Source organism: Vipera berus (assembly GCF_964194415.1).
Source record: "Vipera berus genome assembly, chromosome: 5".
Lineage (NCBI taxonomy): Eukaryota > Metazoa > Chordata > Lepidosauria > Squamata > Viperidae > Vipera > Vipera berus.
This window is the reverse complement of record NC_138207.1, coordinates 70,418,740-70,434,433: the sequence shown is the minus strand read 5'-3', so window position 1 is coordinate 70,434,433 and position 15,694 is coordinate 70,418,740. Positions and strand designations below refer to the sequence as shown.

At 38.3% G+C, this 15,694-nt stretch overlaps 1 protein-coding gene across 1 annotated transcript; it reads right to left on the bottom strand.

Moving 5' to 3' along the window:
• Positions 1-1,837: 1,837 nt before the first annotated feature.
• Positions 1,838-10,817, bottom strand: LOC308669376 (vertebrate ancient opsin-like; the record flags this gene model as incomplete). The annotated part of the gene is made up of 5 exons (XM_081330020.1): positions 1,838-2,017; positions 4,399-4,638; positions 8,064-8,181; positions 8,268-8,478; positions 10,451-10,817. The coding sequence occupies 5 exons, from the start codon at positions 10,815-10,817 to the stop codon at positions 1,838-1,840; spliced, it is 1,116 nt and encodes a 371-aa protein (XP_081186146.1).
• Positions 10,818-15,694: the final 4,877 nt, after the last annotated feature.

The window sequence follows — 15,694 nt, the reverse complement described above, 5'->3', positions numbered from 1 at the left end:
TGTGTGTGTGTGTGTGTGTGTGTGTGTGTGTCATATGTTAACTCTTAGATTACCTTGCTAGGCCCCAAACATGGGGCAAATCTTTATTTCCTGTTTTCAGCCTTATCTCAAAGGCCATCGAACAGGCTGTAGTCACACCGGACAGTTCATATATTTGTGTAAATTACTAACAAAGAATTTAGGGAGGCTGATATGCATTTCTGACTCATTAGTCTTCATCAGTCAGTCATACCCTTCGAATCTCAGAAGGGTATGACTGACTGATGAAGACTAATGAGTCAGAAATGCATATCAGCCTCCCTAAATTCTTTGTTAGTAATTTACACACACACACACACACACACACACACACATATATATATATATATATATATATATATATATATATATATATATATATATATATATATATATATATATATATATATATATATATATATATATATATTGCTATTTAAATTTGCAATGTTCAATTTCATTCAACTTTATGGCTGAACTTTGCAGAAATGATTTCAGTTTCATAAATAGAGAAGGCACATGTGATCAAAACCACAAAAATTATTGATCACAAACATAAATGTACAGATAAATGCACAAATACATTCCTGACAGAACAATAATTTACAGCCAGTTGATATCACACTTTCAAAAACTGGTGACAGTAATTGACTAGGAAATGACACGGCTGGAGACACTGCCTCATTTGATGAAATAAATGATTACTTTGAATTAGAATAAAGAGTAGAAAATGGAGGAAAATGAGAACAGCCACCCAAATGACTGAAGAAAAGTTGCTTGAGAATATCTGATCTATTGTCCTTGAATAATAATTGAGAAATATCTTTCATATAATTTATTTTACTTTCCTCCAGTAGATTCCTTTGGAGTCTTCTGCTTTGAAGTAACTCAAGGTACTCTGGTTTAGAGGTTGACTAGTTTTCTCCTTTGCTTAATAAGGTCAACACATACGGACTATTTCATTCTGCTAATTCAGCTTCAGGCAGACAAGGACAGAAGCATCTGAGAAATGATCTCAAGTTCTCTAACCCAGGGTACGTTTTCTAAATGCCAAGGACAGATTCAACTATTACAAGAACAAGCACATTATGCTACCTTGAGAAATGGCAATTGTCCAATTCTATGTGTTTGCAGTCTTTCCCAATCAGTGCTCTTCATAGAGGATTTTCTTTTGAGTACTGAAGCATCAGTACTTATTTACTTATTAGATTTTTATCCCAGCTTCATTATGTTATGGACGACAGAAAATGAGGTGGCTGGATGGAGTCACTGAAGCAGTAGGCGTGAGCTTAAATGGACTCCAGAAGATGGTAGAGGACAGGAAAGCCTGGAGGAACGTTGTCCATAGGGTCGCGATGGGTCGGACACGACTTCGCAACTAACAACAACAACATTACATTATAAGTAACTCAGGGCATTGAACATACATAATACTCCTTCCTCCTTCTATTTTTCCCACAACAACCCTCTGAAGTGGGTTGGGCTGAAAGACAGTCATGAGCACAGCCAGCCAGCTTTCATACCTTAAGTGGGACTAGAACTCACAGTCTCCTGGCTTCTAGACCAGCACTTTAACCACCACAGAAGGCTGGCTGGCTATATAGCTGGAGTTAGTCTGGTTGTAACAACCTGGGAATAGATAAGAGCTCAAGTGGATGTCAATTAAATTCTGTGATAAATCCTGTTAGAAAGTTATTTCTTATCTGGTTTTTTTTTGCCTGCCATTTTTGGATGGAAATGACAAAGGAGGGTAGAAAAAGTGAGATAGCCACATTGGACAGATTTAGCTTTCCAAAATGGAGAGCTGGGCAAAAGATTGTCAGCTACTTCTTTCCTCTTCGTTTCTCTGGTTGAAGACAGTAACGCCTGCTGCGACTGTGGAGACGGCACCACACATTTTAGTACGTGTTAGCACTCTTCTCTTTGAGATCTGATTCACGTTGGTGTCTGCAGTTTCTTGTCCACTGCACTGGAACAGCTGGATTAGACATTTCCGGAACTTAAAATGAAATAACAAATGGTTATTTGTTATCAATAAATCAATGTTTATGATACCTTTAAAAATCCGTACCTGTTTCTCTTATTAAAACAGGTACGGATAAGTTGTAGTCCTCAGCCTTGTTCCAGAAACCCTTTATTAGAATTGATATAGACCTAAAAGGAGTGATTGTTCCTTTCCTAGCACCATACTTGGGAGACATAAAAAGGGAAAGAGAAAGAGAGAAGGAAGAAGGTGTCAAAACAAGAAAAGGATAGCAGAAGGAGGAAATATGTGGTCCATTGCACTACGTGATTTAAGTTTCAAGGCGATGCAGGCTTAACAGTCTACTGTATTCCAATGTTTCTCAACCTTTCCAACTTTATAAGCATGGACCTCCGCTCTTAGAATTTCTCAGCCAGAATTTAAATCCAAAATTTAAAGCTGGCAAAGTTGAGAAACACTGGATTATTCTTAAGAGAAGTTAGCTTTCTGAAGTATAGCTCATGGCTGCCAAAATGATCCATAATATCTAGATACTTATGGAACCAAATCCATCTCTGGAAGTTCAGGGATTTCCACAATATGGAGCATCTTCAACCGGATAAGGCTACTGCCTCAGATGAGGCAACACTTGGCTAGAAAATTATTTCCGTGATTTCAGATTATACTGTTGCAACTTTACTCCATCTTGTGGACACAGAAAAAAAAGCTAAATGAAAGGAACTAGAGTGAAAATAGAATGACTAAGGAAAAAAACTATGAGAAGTATTAGATTAATCCCTCAGAGAAGAAAAGGAAAGTGGACATGAGTGAAATCTATTTGGAAGAGAGTTGAAATAATTATGTTACAGATTGCCATGGAGTATTTTAATGGATTTTTTTTTAAAAAAAGTTTGGAAATGGCTGGAGAAGGCTAAGCAAGGACATTCCAGAAAAAAGAATAGAATTTAAAAGCTAAAACAGAGTAGGGGGGAAATGTTGAAATTGCATGAGAAATATGTTCAAAATGTTCAAGAAGGAAATTATCAGAGGCTGAAAAAATAGTAAAACTGCAGATGCAGATCGTGTAACTGGATGATGTTAAAATATGTGTGCATTTGCTTATGGAATGGCTGTGCAATTTATTAAAAGTGTGTAAAGAGAGTGAATGCAAGACTCAATGCGAAAGTGAATGCAGAATTATTGTAGGGTTAATTTGTGAAGTAGGCCTAATAAGTTGTGAATGGCACAGTGAAAGGATACAATAGACAATGGGGACCAACATTTAGAAAGTTCAGTGTGGTTTTATGCTGGGCAGGAGGTACAGTACACAGGACAAAAAAGTATGAATTATAGTTGATTTAGCATAAGCACATGATAAATTGAATAGGCTTCAATCATGGACGTCTGTGTGAGTTAACTGTGCATTAGTTAGTTGGTTGAAGATCGGTTGCCAAATAAGAGCAAGAATACTACAGAAGTGAGCAAATGAAGGTGAATCCCAGGATAACGTTGCAGGATCCAATCTGGGTCAGTCACCAGGACGAGAATTTTTGTCTTCCCAGCTTTTGGACTCGTACCAAGGCTTTGGTTTTGGTTGCCTCAGGGAACTTCTCATTTTGCATACAGAGCACATAGAGACGTTTGTAGGCTAGAAAGCAGGAGACTGTGAATTCCAATCCTGCCTCAGGTCTGAAAGCCAGATGGGTGACTTTGTGCCAGTCACACTCTCAGCCCAACCCACCTCACAGGGTAGTCGTTGTGGGGAAAATAGGAAGAGGAAGATATGTTTGCTATGTTTGCCACATCGGGTTGTTTGTAAAAATAATAAAGGCGGGACACAAATTAAATAAATACATAAAAATAAAACTGGAAGATGCATATAATTTAACTAATGATGCTTTGCAATGACAGGAAGGTATGAATGATGTAGTAAAGGATGTTAATGTGAATTAGATTTAGCTATATTTCCTTTTTTCCTATCACATGGCTTTAATCTCTTTGGCTTATTACTGCTTGCTCTTTTTCTGTGCTTTGCATAATATTGCTTGCTTCAAAAGGGAATAAGAGCATAATAGATGTATTGTATTGAAATGGCACCGGATTAGGGAACACTGCAACATGGCAACAGCCATGGGTGGCTCAAATACGTTCAGAAAAAAAATGGGTGCAACTAAATGTGTTACAGAAAATAAATGGGTAAAACTGAACGAGGTCCAGTGTTTGGAATCTATTTTACCAATACTGAGTTCACTAGCCCCTGGTCCATTTGTAAGCCTCTTTCAATGACAATTGTTCCCTTTAGAGCTCAAAGCTAATATGTAGGCAATCCGATTCATTAATTTAAAGAATACATAGTAAAACCAAGTAGGAACATTTTTCATGGATTCATAAGGGTTTGAGTTTTTAATCACCAGTACCTGGTTGTTCATAAAGACATAGATAACTGGATTATAAACTGTAGCTGTTTTGGAAAAAAAGGCTGGGATTGCAGCAAGGCGAGGATCCAGCTCAATCGAGGGACGGGTGGTGACCAAGATGGAAAAGGCTGCATACGGAGTCCAGCCGATTAAAAAAGCAAGAATCATAATCACCACCATTCTGGCAACTTGTCTTTCTGGCTTCTGTACAGACCCTAATCTGCCTTGAACATCTGAAACCTAGAAAGAAAAGAGAAACATCTAGTGCAGACATGTCAAACACAAGGCCCGGGGGCCGGATCCGGCCCACGAAGTGGTTTCATGTGGCCCCCGAAGCCATCCTGGAAACAGTGAGGGAACGGCCCCCACTGCCTTGGCCCTGGCCCAGAGACCCTCCTTCTGCCAGAGACCCTCAGATCTGTCCCACTCCTGCCCGGGCCCCCATAGGCACCCCTGATGCCAGTGATGTAGAGCTGGCCATGCCCACCCAGTAGGCAACAGGCACTCTAGCCACGCCCACCCATTAGGCCATGCCCACCCTGGCCACGCCCACCCGGCCCCCTGAGGGCAACCGCAATGCTGATGCGGCCCTCAATGAAATTGAGTTTGACACCCCTGATCTAGTGGGTCAGCAAAGAGATGGCTTTTGCCCAGCATCCTTGTGTAAATGTGGATTAAACAGCACAAGTGAAAATTAGATCCTCTTCACTTGCAAAACCTAAATTAGACTGTGGCCTACATGTCAAAATTTAAGGAGCAGAACAGATCAAGCGAAGGATATAATGGCTATCATCAACCAAGGCAAATCAACAAAAGCACTAAATGCAAAACAATCAATAATTTAGCTTCAATTCTAATACGATTAAAAATAATAAATGATTGAAATTTGCAAGTCCTCATGTTACTTTTCATAAATCAGCCAGAATGCATAAAGGCAAATCAGGATTAATTCTTAATAAGCCTATGAGAAGATTAAGTAGGGCTGAGACATCTTTGAGCAAGCCTAGATAGTTCCAGGGTCCATTTCAAATTTAAGATAATAAACTGAAGAATCCTTGGCATGTGATTTTAGACTTCACAAGAGCTTTGAAAAAATGAATCAGAGTTTGTAATACTTAGTGCTTAAAATGCCAAGCAAAAGTTGTGAAGGCCCAGGTTCAAATTCTTACTAAACCATTGTATAGCTTTAGGCATAAATCCATCAGAGAGCATCAGAGTTTTGTAAAATCAAAAAAAGGTAGGGAATCAAAAGAAGGAAGGAAGGAAGGAAGGAAGGAAGGAAGGAAGGAAGGAAGGAAGGAAGCAAGCAAGCAAGCAAGCAAGCAAGCAAGCAAGCAAGCAAGCAAGCAAGGCCCTTTCAAATGCATCCAATCATTTTTTATTTCAATATTTTGGCCTTCCATTTTACCAGCAATTAAGGATGCAATTAGCCTTAACTTTGCTGAACTATAGTACCCAGGTGTCTTAGGTAGCTTGGTCAATGGTAAGGAATGCTAGGGCTGTAATTCAGCAAGATTTCGATGGCAACTGATTTCTCTTCTGTTAAACATATTAAAAAGATATTAATATGGGTAATAAAAGCCACTTAAGTCCATGGAGGTAAAATATGGTACAGGTAGTCCTGTACAAAAGTTCATTTATTGACCGCTATAACACCATTGAAAAAAGTGTCTTATGACCATTTTTCACATTTACATCTGTTGCAGCATCTTCATGGTCACATGATCAAAATTCAGACACTGGCAAGTCTGACACTCATATTTATGACGGCTCCAATGTCCCAAGGTCACGTGATCACCGTTTGTGACCTTCCCAAAAGCAAAGTCAATGGGAAAGCCAGATTCACTTAACAACCATAGCACTTACTTCACAACTGCAGTGATTCACTTAACAACTGTGGCAAGAAAGGCCGTAAAATGGGGCAAAACTCACAGTCTCGTTTAGCAACCGAAATGTTGGGCTGAATTATGGTCGTAGGTTTTGAGGACTACCCGTACTGTATCATTTATTTATTTTATTATTTTTATTTTTATTACATTTATATCCCGCCCTTCTCCGAAGACTCAGGGCGGCTTACAAGCTTAGCAGTAGCCTTCATTCTATGTATATGCCTGCTTGTTAGGGCTTTCACACACACCCCAAGCGGCATTATTACAAAGTCAGCTTATTGACCCAACAATCTGGGTCCTCATTTTACCTACCTCGGAAGGATGGAAGGCTGAGTCAACCTTGAGCCTGGTGGGATGCGAACCTGCACTAATTGCAGGCAGCTGGTGTTACTTAAGGAGGCATTAGCCCACTGCTCCACCAAGGCATTTGAAATGTTAGAGATTCATAGCAACACCAAGCCTGAGAATTTGCTTTAAGATCAGAGCAGTCCCATCGTGCAGATGAGGCTGCTCTGCTTAGGTATCAAACAGCGTCTTGATCTGTACCAGAGGAAAAAACCCTGACAATGGGAGAGATGCCACCATAAAGGTATCGTACATTCTAGCAGTTGCCTCAGTTCAGCTTTTATCAGCAAATTTGTGCATCATTGGAAAGCAATGAGAGGCTCACCACCAACCACAGTCCCTCACTGGGCTCATCCAGCTGGGGAAGAGGAAGGGGATGATTGTTCTTGTCTTACTAGCCTGAAAAAAGTGGAGTATGAAAGGACTCATATTCAGCCCTTCCATTATTGCTGCAGAGAAAATAGGCATCATCCATCAACACAATATATGTACGCTATTAGTAGCTACTTTGCTGTCTGTGTACATTTGTACAGAAACATATACATATATAGTATGTGTGTGCATATATATATGTATGTATGTTTTGGGTGGGTGGATGGGTGTGTTGCTAAGCCATTTGAGCAAGGACTATGACATCAGGAAGAATAAATTTCTCTTGCTGTTCAGCCTCAAGTTCAGCCACAGAGCCAAAGCAATTTGAAGGAAAGAAGTATGGAGTAACACCTTTGTCTTTCACCAGTCAATCCATTTAGCTGCACAGGATGGTACAATTGTAGGAAATTTTGCTTTACTCTGCTGCTGAAATAGAAGCCCATTTGAAAGCGGATTTGGTTTCTATCAGATTATCAACCAAATGACATAACCTGAAAAGCACCAAGTTCTATATTAAAGCCAACAATGTAGAACTTGACACTTTCCAGGCTATGTCATTTGATTTCCAGGTTTTTTAAAAAATAGGTGAGTGTATTTATTATGCAATAAAGAATATTAAATTAAATCTTCTAATTATTTACTAGGAACCAAAGGAAGCAAAACAGAAAATAATATTATAATGTTTCAGTGAAGTCACTGTAATTGTCCATTGCTTTGGTACTTGCCTAAGATGGCATTTATAAAATGAATTTCATATTTAACTTTGTTAATGTTATTGCTATCCAGGGCACAGTACACGTCCTAATTTCTAAGGATGACATATTAAAGATTACATATTTACCATTGCTAAAACACTTCCCCTTAACACAAAATGCCATGCCTTGAAGTTCATTATTTTGTAAGCTGCCCAGAGCCCTTCTGACATTTCAGTAGTGAGATGGGTGGCATATAAATGTAATATAAATAAAATAAATTATATTTCATTTATATTTAATTCATATTTCATATAATTTACAGAATATATTACAATGCATATTTCTGATAAACATTTGCACCTACCTTTCTAAGTTTCCGCACCAGTTTTCCATAGGATACCAAAATGACCAATAAAGGCATTATGAAACAAGTGGTGAACAAGGTAATAATGAAAGTGTGGTCGTTATAGTCTCCAGAATACCTATAAAATACAGAGGCATGCAAACCTGTTAGGTTCTGTTAGATGAAAAGTGATCAGAAAAAGGCTACTTCTCTGAATCACCTTACCAGTTGGGTTCACAAGTGGTCCCAATCTTGCTGGGAGTATAGCTGCTCCACCCCATTGTTGGAGGGATGGTCCATATCAAGGAGAAAACCCACACAAAGGCTATTCCTAGAGCAGCATGCTTGTCCTTGAAGTGCCCATTTCCCAGGGGACGGCAAATCACAACATAGCGCTCAAACGCAAGCAGAGCAAGTGACCAAAGGGCAACTATTCCTGTAATAAGAATAAGAGATATTACAGAACAAGAGAATCAATCATAGTTTATTCACTAAAGCCAGGTTTTTAGCAAGGAAACTTAAGTCCAGAATTCCATTTATAGGACCATCTACTCTAAAGCTCTCTTCCTGGTGTAGCAATACATTGTTTAGACTGATAGCTCTTATTTTCTAAATATCAGACAGTAATTTTTCTTAATACATCAGCAGTAACACTGTAACTTTGGCCACCCAAAGCATGTTTCTTTAGTCCTGGCCCTTGGCTTTCCCCCAAAACTAATACAATAACTGCCTTGACACTGATCCAGGTTTCTTGGCCATGAAGCTCTCTGGGCAATTTGGGGACAAATTTGTCCTAAGATCATTACAATCAATGGAAGAAAATGGAACCCATCTTGATTTTCATCATGGAAAGTTGCGATACAAATCAGTTTACAATATCCAAAGACTGAACGCAAACATCAGAGCATTCAAATAGTCTCGTTGCTTCAGTCCAAAACCATGTAACTGTCTGGAATGTGAATTGTTTGAAGGTGTAGAGTATAACCTATGTGCCTGGTCTTTCATGACACCCAGAGTGCAAAACTGATATAGAGATGAAGTTCAGGCATGGAGGCTTTACTTCAAGGATTGAGCATAGTAGTAGAGTAATGATTGTAAGGACACTGGAAATGGAATCTGTATTTTGAATTTCTCTACCTCCCTCCATACTATTTAGACACACTTCCCTGTTTACTTACATCATTGCCCTTATCAACTTTCCTGTCTGATAACATCAAATGATGTTGATGTAGCTGAGTATGTTATTGATAAGAGAACATGGAGAAGATGACAGGGATCCCTAACTAACTGGGATGACTCCAAAATGATAGACCATGCATTTTGACATCACCACAAAAACTGCATTATTTTATGCTTATTTTGTGATGACACATATAAATTTACAAGGGGGCACAATTTACATCAGAACAATGTAATGTTTCATCACTGCCTAGCCCTATTCTAATGGATACCAACAGGAGAAACTGTGTGTCCTTCTTCCCAATGTTCAGATGAGATCTCTGGAGCTCCTTCCTCCCTCAACTATTGGCAAAATCGGCTCCGGGATTAGATGGTGAAGTATCTTCCACAGAAATTGAATCTGCTGAATTCAGTAGGCTTCCTTATAACTTGCTCAGTTGCTCACCTTACATAGAGTTGTAGATTTTTAAAAGATTTATCTTAACACTTCAACTAAAAAAATAGGACTCCTCTACTATGCATTATTATTGAGCAGGGACATTATACAGTAGGATAGTCAACAGTGATAGTCATAGAGTACTAGCTAAGCAAACAACTTAGGATAGCCCAATGCTTAATCTTAATCAAATATAATTTTATTAAAGCAGTACAGGGTTTTTTATGTGTAACCTTAGATGCAAACTAAATGATCAGTACTTGATCAGCTAAAAACATTATCTTGGGATACAATATCATTATTTGTCAGGGAGACATACTTCATCATGATCACTTCAAATTATATTGTTATGAAAGTGGGTTTTAATCCCATCCCTCTAAAAAAACCCAGTTTTCCCTCAATCTTTTAAGAGAGACATCTCTATAAACACATGTATATATTGAAAAGGGCTGCTTACCGTATTTTCCGGCGTATAAGACGACCCGGCGTATAAGACGACCCCCCAACTTTTGAGACGATTTTATGGGTTAAAAAGTCGTCTTATACGCCGGAAAATACGGTATGTATTTTTCTCTGGCTTCAGAAATGAAAGCAGTTACTAAGAAATCATTTTGTGTATGATTCAGTAATCAACATCAGCATTAGCTAATGCCAACTGTGTACACACTGTGAAGTTTGTAGATTGTGCACACAGATTCCTTTTACCTAGCCCATAAACCACACAAACTACGGGTGCTAAAAATGCAAGTGTCACTTGTTGTAAAGGTTGTGAAGAAACAAACTTTCCACTTACCAAAGAAGGTGACTGCAAATCCTTCCAGGACACACGCCCAATGGCCCATATAAAAGTAACCCTTCAGATTAGTTAGAAAGCTGATTGTTCCCCCAACCAGAGATACAAGGAAGTCAGCCACAGAGAGATTCACAATGACATAATTGAGAGGTTGCCTCAACTGTTTGAATTTAACAGTGATGAGGATGACAGTAAAATTTTCAAATAGGGACAAGGAGGTCACCAAGAACATCAGAGCAGAGAGTAGATGGAAATTCCAGAATTCAATGGAGTGCAATGGTTGGGAGAAGGGATCCACCGACGACAAACTTGAGGAGGCATCTATCAGCGAAGATCCATTTTCAGATTCTCTCCTCGCTCCATCCATTTCTTTCACCTCAGAGAAGCAAATAATATTAGGAAACTAGTAGTCCATTCAGATTTTATTCCTAAAATGAATAATTCCTCCCAGCATTAGAAGCTTGCTTCTTCATTTTTTTTAAAAAAAACAACCTCACATCTAGTACACTGGCAAAACAAAGTTCCACATGAAAAAATGTTTCCAGCGGAAACAACTCAAAGAAGCAGAAGAAAACAGCCTGGTCTCCTTCGGCTTCTCTGTTTCAACTGCGCTGCCTCCTGACCAGTGAAGATTGAAAGATCAGTGGGGATCCTGCATCTGACTCTTTCATGCCAGGCACAGCAATGCGGGGATGGCCCCACCAGCATCTAATCCCATGGAGACAGACAGTAGGGGGCAACAATCCTTCCTGGGGGGTCTCTCATCCTGCTTCTGCTCCAAATCGCAAAGACCCGTTTGCTTTTATAGTTTCAAACTCTGGCACTCTTAACACATGAACACCAAATGCTCCCAGCTCTACTGCAGCTGTAGTTTTTAATGGATCATCATAGCAGAAATGGCTGCATTTCCCATATTTTCTATCCTCTTTTTCTCCAGTCCTGTAGGCAAGTAGTTCTAACTAATAAAATTATTCTGGAAGTTTGAGGTTGTTTCGTATACATAATCCATCCATCCTCATTTCAATCGACATAATAGAATACGCTATTTTGTTTGGCAAAGGGTGATTAGACACCCAAGGAATTTGTCTCCCGTACATAAGCTTTCAATATACATACAAAACAAAGTAATAATAATCATAATGGCATCAATAAGAGGTGGTAGTAGTAGAGACGATGAGAAGATAATAATACTACAGCCATACTAAATGGGTAAATACGCTTAGACATAAGAGAGTACTGTGGGAATAAGGTGTTTTAGTAGAGTGATAGCATGAGGAGAAAAAACTGTCTCTGCATCTAATTGTTTTGGCATGCCATGACTTGTAGCGGCATCATGAGAGAAGGAGTTGAAACAGTTTATGTCCAGGATGTGAGGGGTTTGTAGATATTTTCTCAGGCTTCCTTCTGACTCAGGTAATATAAGGAGATTCCTCTGACTTTTCTATTTAAAAGTTACATTCTTATTCAAGGGCAGTTCTTGGACTCATAAAATTAGCCTCTGAAGATGAGGAGTTTGATCTCAAGGAAGGAAGCACAAGAATCTAAAGCAGCACATTCCTTACATCAACCATTTTAAACATTAATTGCAATACAGATGTCCCAAAATACTTTCGGAATAATTTACATTTTGTTTGTTTATTTGTTCCCTTGGTAGAATTACCTACTTGGCACCTAATTCTGGTAGACAAAAATCAAGCAGTTAAAAAAAAAATCAAAGCGCCGAAACAAATTATATCTGGGGCAATATGTGTCTCCAAAACAAATATGGATTTGAGGAACTTCTTCTTGACCCCATGTTTGTTTTAGAGAAAAGAAATACAAGTGGCAGATATGGACAGCCTTGGGTGCTACCGAGGAACCTCTACTTCCTGATGGAAGTAGAGTAGTACTGTCCATTGATATATGGTTTTATGGTACTACTCCAAAAGAAGTGGTGTTACTAGCCAATCAAACCTTGGGTGTACACTTTTCCCAAAAAGTTTCCAGAATTTTGGCCACTACTGTACATGCCTCAGAATGGGAAAGAGAACAAAGCTTGATGCTGTTGACAGAGTGATATTGACTCAGTACTGTCATCCTTCGGTAAGCAGAGACCACCTGCCTTTTTGGCTCTGTGCCAAAAATGACATATGATGATGATGCCTTTGGTGGTTCATCACATGGAGAATTGTCATTTCAACTTCACCAAACTTGGGTAACGGCACATTGGGTTGCAGCTAAATCTACAGAACATCAAGTCCATTTAAGAGTTTCAAACATTCATCGGTCATAATGCATGTCTTTACAATGTTATATTTTAGCTGAAACAAATCCAAACTTTTCAAAAAGGCAACAATATAATCTGATGGAGTTTATTTGTCATTTACAGCCAATGACCCTAACAGGGAAGTCCTAGTTCAGATCTTAAAGTGTCATAAGGAAATACAGACGGGATTCCTTGTGTAAACTCACTCAACATAGCATAAGCAGTATAAAAGAAAGTTGACAGACAGAGAAGTACTCTTGTCTGTAAACAACTGGATGAAAAGATTAGCAAAAAGCTGCAGCTGAGATCCAACAGGGAAGGGCAATGAGTACGAGGAAGGGAATGGCTCTCAGCATTCATTGGTCTGCACAAGTAGAAAACTTCAGCATTCACAGGGAGCAGAGAAGCCAATCTAGACAAACAGGATGTTGTACTGCAGGGGTCTTCAAACTTGGCCCTTTTATTACTTGTGGACTTCAACACCCAGAATTCCTCAGCCAGCGTGCCTGGCTGAGGAATTCTGGGAGTTGAAGTCCACAAGTCATAAAAGGGCCAAGTTTGAAGACTCCTGTTGTACTGGTTGAAGCAGGGATGAAGGAAGGTTGTTTTCTTCCACAGAGGCAATCTGAGTTCATGTGCAGACTGCTATCTAATCACCTTCTTTAGTATCCTTTCTTAAGGCTGCTGAATCTCATCAGCCTGAACATAAAGCTAATTTTGAGTTAATTTCATGTAATGGCAGCAATGAATAGAACATTCTGATGGAGTTTTCAGTTTGTTTTTTATTGTTAGTTTTCACAAAAACCCCTACATTTTATCCTCACTTGGCTGATCTCTGGGTGGATGCATGGATGGATTGAGTCACATGACATGACATTATGTCCTTGCTCCACTAGTAAAATCCAGGACATACATACTCGCTCATGCTTTGTGGAGTAAAGGCTTCACATTTTGGGTAAAAATAATTCCTGAATGTCTACCCTCCAGCAATGTCCTCAATAATAAGAATCTATAAGGTCCTTGTTTATTGGTCAACAGATTAATAGACGGTTTAGCATATCCCGTTTTCAAGGGCCAACTTTATACATGTATCTAGATTCCGGATGTCTGATTAAAGGTCATCTGAATAGTACAGCAACATACTGCATGTTCAAAATCAGTCAGTGAACAGATTATAAATAGTAATGTCAACAACTGAAGAGAATAACAATATAATGTTCTTGCTTATTACTAAGACAAAGCTTAATGAACAAAAGCTAAATTTCATAGGAAGAGGCTATAATAAGACAGGACATAGAGTTCTTATTTGCAGATAGTCCTCTAAAGCTCTAATTTATTACAAAACCATTATTCTGAAGTGATATATTTTTTTAAATTGAAATTGACCCGATGTTTTAAGGAAAATTTGATTTTGAAATGCAACTTCCCCACACTTTGTTTCATTGTGATCTGTTAATTTGGTCTAAGTCCCATTAATTTCAAAAGAACTTACAGTATTTGTGATTAGAAACATATTAGATTACATTATTAATTAATCTTTGTATTAAAGGAATGGTATGCATTCAAAGTGTTTCACTAGTCAAGGAGAGAAGCAACCTAGAACTAAGGAGAAAAACTTCCTGACAGTTAGAACAATTAATCAGTGGAACAACCTGCCTCCAGAAGTGGTGAATGCTCCAACACTGGAAGTTCTTAAGAAGAGACTGGACAGCTATTTGTCTGAAATGGTATAGGGTTTCCTGCCTTAGCAGGGGGTTGGACTAGATGACCTCCAAGGTCCCTTCCAAATTATTATTATTATTATTATTATTATTATTATTATTATTATTATTATTATTATTATTATTATTATTATTATTATTATTATTATTATTATCATCTCTTACTAGTAAATGTAAAAAGTGATTATTCACTACTGACTGGGGACAGAAAGATCTTTTTTTTCCCATTGGCTGTTGGGATATGCAGTGAAGAGAGGCTTTGTGCAGTAAGGTGTGTTCCAGCACTGAATTACACACACACCAGGTCTCCTACCTTGCTTCCTCCTTTTGGCACTCCTTTTGGCTGACCTTTCATGGTGATCTCATAGCCATTGACCTTCACCTTTTCATCTTAACAGAAGAACAAAAATAGAAGAATAAAAATGAGTTTTCAGGAAAAAAAAAGTGCAAAATCCTGAGTGATTGAAAAAAGCTTAGGAATGAAGAATGAAGAGAAATTAGACATAAGAAAAGATTTGAGAGTGTTATAAATGATACAGATAAATAAGAACAAGTAGAAACTGGTTGGAATTAAATGATAAACTTTTTAGGCAATGATCCACTTCATCAACTCAGATCGGTTACCGAGTCCCATTTGATCAAGTGGATGGTTGGCCAAAAAAGTTTATGGCATTTGACTTTTTTAAAAAAAATTAATGTCAACAAGTTTCATTTCAACAGACTATATTTGTCTCTGGCTGTGACAGAGAGCCCCCTAGTGGATAATTATAGAATTAAAGAATTAAACTATAGAATGACAAAAGCAATTTCACACCTAATTCTTTTTTTATCTGTTTTTCAAAATTCACAAATCTCTAAAGCAAACAAAATGAACAGCATTTCTTGTATGAACAATTTCCAAATTGCTACCAAATGTTTTCCATATGTGTGTGTGTGTGTGCGTTTGTGTGTTATATAAAAAAGCACTGAAATATTTACTTGATGGAGCACTGATATAAAAAAGCATCCTATTTCTTTTTGTGTTTCCTGAACTCTTATACTTTAGGGTGCTCTCTAGGATCACATATTGGTCAATACACCCATGGATATCTGTGACTATTGCAGCTCGGTCTTAATACGTGTCAGAACTGTCCTTCATTCTGTTGGTTTCAGGATATTACGTAAAATCAATTGACAAAGTCAGTTGGCAAAAGACCAGATGTTGAATATACATCATGTATTCAAACAAGTTTAGAAGGCCATCCACTGGCTCCCAGTTCCCTGACATCACTGCTTCTT